Below are 8,036 nucleotides of genomic sequence, written 5' to 3'. Positions count from 1 at the left end.
GTTAAAGAGAAGGCAAATTCTTCTTCCTTTACTTCTCTCTCCTTCGACGCACGCTTCTTTTGGCGGCAGTTCCTTCGAACGCACGTCCTTGTTGCAGACTTGCAGTGCGAAGCCAGCCAGGCAACGATCCAACAGCCGACCTAGAGAGACAGACACATCACATTACCTGGCCCCGCCGGCAAATCCATCCAGCCGAGCACAACACGCCCCGCATCGGGCGCAACCGGGAACGAACCCACTTTCCATCCCCTTCCCCGTGTCCTATTTGGCGTTCGTTCCGTTTCGTTCTGCTGCCGCGTTCCTCTCTCCCTCCCCAGTCCCCACCCTTTCCTCCCTCCCACCACCAAATTCCCAGGCGATTTGATCCTCCCCCGCGCGGCGCCAATCCGCTAATGCGCTTGGGCCCGCCCCGTCGGCGAGATCGGCGCCGGCGTCCCCGTCCCATTTGCCGCGCCGACCTCACCGCCGGCGAGGCGAGGCGGGGCGGGCCCCCCTTGCTCGGCCGCCGGCGCGCTCGCTCGGCGGCGAGGCGGTCCCGCGCTGATTGAACCCTCAGGTGAGGAACCCTAGCTTGATTTGATTTTCATAGGAGCGGTACGCTTCGTCCTGGTCTGTACTGTTGTCGGTAGGATCTTTTCGGGATTTTTTTGTGTGTGGCTCTGACCAGTCGAATCCAACTGATGAGCTAATTTGATCATTAATTCTTCTTCGGCTCGCAATACCGATCGCCTATGAACATTGTACACAGCGAGATTTTTTTTTCAGTTCGTTTCGACCTCTCTTTGTCTGTTTTGTTGCGGGGATGGTAGAGAGATCACAGATGTTCACCGTGTTTTCTTATTCATGGCAGCTACGCTTTGCTCGAGAAGGAGCGGAGCCAGGGTCTACATTAGGGGAAACCACTGCTTTTGTCTTAAAGAGAAGAGATGAATGAATAGTTCGGTGTTTCAAGATATAGCAATTAGCTCCAGTCCTGCACTGTTCAAGGACAAGGAGGAGGAGCTTCCAGCAAAACCACCATTGCTCCGTGTTGCTTCAGATGAACAGCCAAGTTGGGCCCAATAACCACAAGAACTTGAATGTGGTCTATCAGGATCTCACCACGATTCTTGGTCTTGGCAGGTTTGACTCCGGCAACCTTACTGCCAGTTTGCCTCTGAAATATGATATGGATCCGGCAAATTTGGTGCGTACGAGGACCATACGCTCTGAGAATGGACTCAAACCAGCTGAGCATTCAAGTGACAATCTACAAGATATGTCGTCTCCCTGCGAAAGCCCACATGCTGGAAAAGTCAAGTTCATGTGTAGCTTTGGTGGGAAAATCCTGCCTAGGCCTAGTGATGGGGTGCTCAGATATGTAGGTGGGGAAACACGTCTCATATCGATACCCAGAAACTTCTCATGGAAGGAACTTGTGCATAAAACCCTCTCGCTCTACAACCAGCCTCATACCATCAAGTATCAGCTTCCTGATGAGGACCTTGATGCTCTGATTTCTCTTTCATGTGAAGAGGATCTTCAGAATATGATGGAAGAATACTACAGTCTTGAAAAGGCCAATGGCTCACCGAGACTTCGGATATTTCTTGTCTCCCCAAATGATTGTGAGGAGACATCGTTAAGTGCAAGAAGTTTAGAAAGTGAGCCAGAATATCATTTTGTTGTTGCTGTGAACAATCTCTCACAACTGAAGCAGAGCACCAGCGGCAACAGTTTGGTGAGCCAGTTGAGCCAACAGTTGGATAGTTCCCTACTCCCCTGCAGAGACTCAACTGCATGTCAAACAGATATAGAAAGTGGAGGTAAAGCTTTGGCTGGAACAGCCTTAAATGAGTCTTCCTCTCAGTTTTTTCTTGCTCCATACTCACAACAAATGGTGGCTGAGTCAGCAGCAACTTCCTCCCCAGGCTTAAATCGACAGAGGATGTCTTTGAATCAGTCTAGGCTGCGGATGTCTGCAGACAAACTAACAACGAATCAAGAATATGAACACAAATATGAAGTTAGCAATGGATCACATTTGAAAGCCATGCTTCCAGACCATCAAGATAAGACTCAAAGCGATGCAGACACAGGTGTTGGAATTGGATCAACCATGCACAATATTCAAATTCAAAGGCAGGCAAAAGATTTGGGTATACCTCGAAACGAGAGTTACGTGAGTTCACATACAAACTATGATAAGTCTACTCCAATGGAAATGCCCTTCTATTCTGAAAAGGTGTGCGTGCATCCGGAAGCTGCTAGTTGGCTATCTGGTATGCATGAATACACTGGTCAAATTCATGGCATGCCGCATGCCTTTTCTGATCCTTTGCTAAATGATCGCACTGAACAACCTGCATCCAATTTGTCTTTAACTTTTGATTCCTACATACCCCCTTCATTTTCCCAGACAATGTGTCAAGCTAATGCGCTGGAGAGAACAATAAGCGGGGCTAGGCCAGATCTTCTATGTGCTAAGCCACCTGAGATTACTCGTATGGATGAACCAAATTACCTTGTTTCTAGTCATACCGACCAGCGGTATGATCAAGGAGTTCCTGGTGGAGCCAGTTTTGAGGCAGCTGTATATTACCAACAAGACAGTTTGTCTAGTAATATGGTGCAAACAGGTCATGATAGTGGTCCTGTTGTTCAACAGAGGAAGATTTATCATCCGGAGAACAGTGCCGGTCCAAGTGTTGCTCCCCAGTGCACTTTTGTTGACACAAGGTTCACTTTGCACCACACACGTGGTGCAAGGTTGTCCTCAGGTGAGTTAGATGCTCTAGAAAGCTCAGGTTTGACGTCAATGCATGCTACTGATAATTCTCATTCACGCTTTCTTCATGGATGCCCTAATGGATCTCAAACAGCGAATTCAGATTGTGGGTCTCATGTAGAGAAAATGAACTCAGGGCGTGTCTCTACAGATTATGGAACAGCTGGCTGTGTGCATGGTAATGATAAAGTTGCTCCTGGACCCCATATACTGTTGCATATTGACCCTTTTGAAGCTTTTGCGCCACAAAGATCAGTGGCAAATGGAGCATCCCCTGTGTATCAAAATGAAAATTTCGACCAGTTATTGGTGCACAGCTCTGGTTTGGCTACCTCTTCGCCTATTGGACTAAGTAATGCTGATCTGACTGGAAACATGTTTGGCAATGGCACCTTCAAGGATGGTCTTAAACAGAGAGATGTTCCTGTTTTTAATCAGCACAATATCATCTGCAGTGATGTAGGAGTAATTGAATTTGATCGTGCAACCATCAATAATGAGGACATGAATCTGAAGGGCAGAATGCATAATAATTTTCAAATGGAGGCACGTGCTATAGTTGAGGATGTGACTGATAATTTGCCTTCTGGCATTCCGTCATCCAGACCAATTCCTCAGGTTGAAATGGCAGCTGAAGAGCAGCACCATGCAATTATTTCATCAGATAAGGATGATGATGCTAAGAGCGATGGGCCAGAGTTAGCTAATGAGGTATAACCTATCCTATATATTTAGCATGCTATTCATGCCTACGGAATGGTTGAGCATATTTTGTTTTTCATTCCAAATGTTAGGACCATGGTGATAAAGCAGCTGCAGATGGCACCATTAGTGATGCTGAGATTGCCGAACTTGAAGCCAGCATGTATGGCTTGCAGGTGCAGTTCTAGCACTCTAAATTTGTTTAGTAATTATAGTTTTCTTTCAGCTAAGATGTCTATTTGTTTCATAAAAAGATCATATCCATAGTGGATTTGTTTATAATAAGCAAGTCATAACAGCATTTGATTGTTCCGACTTTTGTATGGTCAGATCATAAGAAATGCTGACCTCGAGGAGCTACGTGAACTGGGATCTGGCACGTTTGGAACTGTTTACCATGGAAAATGGCGAGGAAGTGATGTTGCTATCAAACGTATCAAGAAAAGCTGTTTTGCTGGGAGATCATCTGAACAAGAGAAACTTGTGAGTAGTCGTATATCCATTTCTCCTTTCTAGTCATTTAGGAAATTCAGCAACAACCAACCATACCTCCAATCCAAAATGTAGGCCCTTCTAGCCTTTCGATTTTATCCAAAATTTAGGTCTTTCTATACTGCACTTCTGCTTATGCTGTTCCTATTCAGCCCCTCGTTAATTTCATCAAAAATTGGCTTTATAACTCTATTTGGAGGAAATAAGAGAAATACGCAGAAATAAATGAACGGCAGCATTTTCATTTTATCAGATCCTTAATTCTTGTGCCCAACTCTTTAAAAGACCTACATTTTGGGTCAGAGGTAGTAGTGCCTAACATAATCTTGCACGTGAAGCATGATTGATTTCCTTGTTGCTGCATGTTTAGGCAGCCTGACTAGTAATCGAAATTTGAAATTGAAACATGGTTGATAGAAGACATTCATATTATCTTTCATTAGATATAAATGCCAACTTGCATTTTTGTACAGACCAAAGACTTCTGGAGGGAGGCGCAAATTCTTTCAAAGCTGCATCATCCAAATGTTGTTGCTTTCTATGGTGTGGTTCCTGATGGAACTGGAGGAACATTAGCAACTGTGGCAGAATTTATGGTGAATGGTTCACTAAGGAATGTTCTTCTAAGGAAGGATAGGTGAGTTTTGTATGTTTCTGTTCAGTGTTTTCCACTCTGCACAATGTTGTTGTTATGTCACTATTTACTAGAGCTCTGCAGATCGCTTGATCTTCGGAAAAAGCTCATCATTGCAATGGATGCTGCATTTGGGATGGAATATCTGCACTCGAAAAGCATAGTCCATTTTGATTTGAAATGCGACAATTTACTCGTTAATTTGAGAGATCCTCAGAGGCCAATCTGCAAGGTAGTTTTAGATCCACGCGAGGTGCTGGGGTGTGTTATCAGATAGCAGCAGCCTTGTCTTCCCTTTAGTTCTGATGTCATGGACCTTTCCATTAGTAATGTGTAATTATTCTCAGGTTGGAGACTTTGGATTATCGAGAATTAAGCGCAACACTTTGGTTTCTGGTGGTGTACGGGGCACCCTTCCGTGGATGGCACCGGAGCTGTTGAACGGTAGCAGCAGCAAAGTGTCTGAGAAGGTAACACCTTTCATCAGACTCCACACCATCGTTTGCATGTGCAACCATCATTTGCCTGATATGTATCTATTGGCACATGTAGGTGGACGTGTTCTCTTTCGGGATAGCATTATGGGAAATCTTGACCGGTGAGGAACCATACGCAAATATGCATTGCGGCGCTATCATAGGTATACTTATAACCATTGTCTTGTTTTTATTACGATTTAATATTGACTAATTGTCGAAGGACAGAATCCTTTGTCAATTCGTGCCCCCAAATCATCTAGTAATAGTCTGATAGCATTGAATCCTCAAAGTAACTTTGCATACTTTGCTTGTGAGAAGGGGGTATTGTCAACAACTCTCTCCGGCCTCCAGTACCTGAAACCTGTGACCCCGAATGGCGAATACTGATGGAGCAATGTTGGTTGGCCAATCCCGATATCCGCCCCTCGTTCACTGAGGTCACGGATAGGTTACGAGCCATGTCAGCGATGCTTCAGTCAAGGGCACAGGCCCCAGGAAGCTGATGAATCTTACATGCCATCAACCAGCAAAAGATTGCCGGCTAATCCCCAGGGGCTCCTTTTTGTGCATAGACGAGTATATAGCATACCTGTATTTATGGTCACACTGTATTCTGTTTGATGTATCTATGCTTTTTTTTTTGACTATTTTATAGGGTTTCTGAAGTATGTATGTATCTGAGTTAACATGTAGTGCAGGCTTTTCTAGCCTCGGTCGCGTTTCCAGCAATTTTTTTGTGTGTAGTTTGCGAAGCTTGTGATGGTCTGCCAGACCACTCAAGCTTCTATTTTTGGGCCTTTGGTTGTAAAAAGTATGAGCATTGTAATTATATAGCAGATGAACTGGCAAAAAACATACTGCCACTTTTGAACCTTCATAAATTCAGAAATAAAGTCGAGGTTTTTGCTTAACTGATCAAGGGGTAATTGCACTTCTAGGATAGAATCTTGTTGTATAAGTTTAGTTTAGTAACATCAATTCGCATAAGGGAACGGGCCAGTACATAAACTTTGCTAGAGCATTTACAACAATAATAGTTGCCTAATCTGGATAGTTATCATGCCGATCGAGCACGGGGTAATTATTATGACGAACTAGTCAAGTCCCCTCTTCCTCCGCTCACCGGCGAAGGCAAGACCGGGCCGTCCTCCTCAGTGGGCGGCTCCTCCTTGAAAAAGGAGATCGTCATCTCCTCCGGCAACAGGGAGGACCAGCCGCTGCCGCAGGCGCCCGTCCTCTCACTGGACGCGGTGTATGCGGTGATGGACGCCTAGTACGATGAGCTGATGGAGTTGATGCTCCGACGCTCACTCCTACATGACCTCGGTCCGACGGCGCCACTGGAGATGCTTCTTCGCGCCATCAGGGAGTAGCGGCTGTCACCACCTCCCTACCTTGTCAAGTAGGAGCGGTTGTCGCCACCTTCCAAACGGCTCAAGGAGGAGCGGCTCTCGCCACCGCCCCGCCGCGTCAAGGAGGAGCTGTAGCCGCGCCGGTGGCGGCCTGCCCCATGTCATTGTCGCGAAGGCGCGCAAGCACATACTGCACTACCTTGGCGGCTGCCACGAAGGCAGCGCTGGCGGCTCCTCGTCCTCACGGAGCGTAATGACGGTGCAAGAGTACGCGGACAGGGAGCGGCAACAGTGGGGCAAGCACAATGCCATGCGCCGGGCGGAGTTCGCGGACTCCAATGTCCCGCCGCCACAACTCCTCGTGGACCTGGAGCTCGCAATGGTCTGGACCCTCGGCCGGTCGAAGACCACGAAGGAGACAAGCAAGCACTGTCTCTGCCACCTGACGAGGAGATGGCGAAGTACGGTGGCCGCGGCCGCACTGCGCGCAACACAGTAGCAAACGGAGAAGATCATCCTTGAGCACCAGGCGACGGTCAGGAACCCCTGTCGCGACCCCGCGCCTTACTGCTGCTCGAAGCCCAACAGCGACAACTCCGACGATGGTAACGGTGGTGCCACCGGTTGGCCTGGCAAGGCGTATGAGGTTGCCATAGTATATGGTAGTTTAGGTTTTTTTTAGTTCACCTGACAAAATATCGTCCGGTTTAATGTAAAAATTATTCAAGTTGAATCAAAATCATTCTATTTGTTTAAATTTGCACCAAATCTATTTATTTTTGTTAATTCCATTGAAATGTGACCGAACATTTGCGGCTAGGTTTGGATGGCCAGCTCTCGCAACACGGACAAGTCCTCACTGAACGGATACAATCCCCGATTTGGGAATCAAGGTTGGAGATGCCCTTAGCATTGTATGTCCAAGTGGAAGTTTAATTTGAAGCCTTCCTACACTAAGAATTGATGGTATACTCGTTATTTTGGATCTAAATATTTTCGAAGGTAATCAATTATTCCCTCTGTAAATTAATGTAAAATGTTTATACAGTTGGATTTTGAATTGTACTGTATTACTCCCTCCGTCCCATAATTTTGTTTTCTTTTATTTTTCTGGAAAGGAGGATTACTCCCGGCCTCTGCATCAAGCGATGCATATAGTCATCTTTATTGCATTAAACAAGGTCTTATAAAGTAAATACATAAACCAACCCAAAGCCACCGTCCTTTCGAAAATTATCATCCTACCTACAAGATTGATGGTGTACCCTGACCGCAGTGGCGGAGCCAGGTTCACCGAAATGGGTGTACAGAGTTTAACATTTCATGAATTTCCTAACTATTTTCTCATGTATATGTGTTTTATCTACCTAGTATGTGCTTTCTTATCAGAATTAATGGGTGTACATATGTACACCCATGTCCCCTTGTAGCTTCGCCCATGCCTGACCGCGCGCCACACACACCAAGAAATTTGGTGGCCTCACCAAGCCGCCCGTCGGCTAGCCGGGAGCACCAACCGATCTAGCAGCCCATCAGCATGCACCGCATGCGCACGCTGTAGAATCCGTCGCCGCCTTCTTTCGCAGTTTCATCTTCGATCTTGGCAAACC

At 46.3% G+C, this 8,036-nt stretch overlaps 1 protein-coding gene across 2 annotated transcripts; it reads left to right on the top strand.

Annotated features, from left to right (window-relative positions):
- The first annotated feature begins 208 nt into the window (after nt 1–208).
- LOC119307555 lies at nt 209–5,985 on the top strand. Of its 2 annotated transcripts, XM_037583629.1 has the most exons (9): nt 217–556; nt 851–3,478; nt 3,562–3,645; nt 3,800–3,952; nt 4,435–4,598; nt 4,680–4,827; nt 4,943–5,065; nt 5,148–5,235; nt 5,393–5,985. In XM_037583629.1, the coding sequence occupies exons 2-9, from the start codon at nt 1,040–1,042 to the stop codon at nt 5,575–5,577; spliced, it is 3,384 nt and encodes a 1,127-aa protein (XP_037439526.1). In that variant the 5' UTR covers nt 217–556; nt 851–1,039; the 3' UTR covers nt 5,578–5,985. The 2 variants fall into 2 exon arrangements, 1 of the variants encoding a protein (XP_037439526.1); XR_005149367.1 differs by lacking the exon at nt 4,680–4,827 and having other exon boundaries at nt 209–556; nt 5,393–5,446.
- Nucleotides 5,986–8,036: the final 2,051 nt, after the last annotated feature.

This window comes from Triticum dicoccoides, chromosome 5B (genome assembly GCF_002162155.2).
Source record: "Triticum dicoccoides isolate Atlit2015 ecotype Zavitan chromosome 5B, WEW_v2.0, whole genome shotgun sequence".
NCBI classification, from domain to species: domain Eukaryota; kingdom Viridiplantae; phylum Streptophyta; class Magnoliopsida; order Poales; family Poaceae; genus Triticum; species Triticum dicoccoides.
Note: the sequence above shows the minus strand (reverse complement) of the source record. Positions and strands in the feature narration are given on the sequence as shown.

Coding starts and splice junctions, on each gene's coding strand:
- LOC119307555 (XM_037583629.1), top strand. CDS start 1,040: ATGAACAGCCAAGTTGGGCCCAATAACCACAAGAACTTGAATGTGGTC. Junction 3,646..3,799: donor CCAGCATGTATGGCTTGCAG/GTGCAGTTCTAG, acceptor TTGTATGGTCAG/ATCATAAGAAATGCTGACCT. Junction 5,236..5,392: donor GCATTGCGGCGCTATCATAG/GTATACTTATAA, acceptor GCTTGTGAGAAG/GGGGTATTGTCAACAACTCT.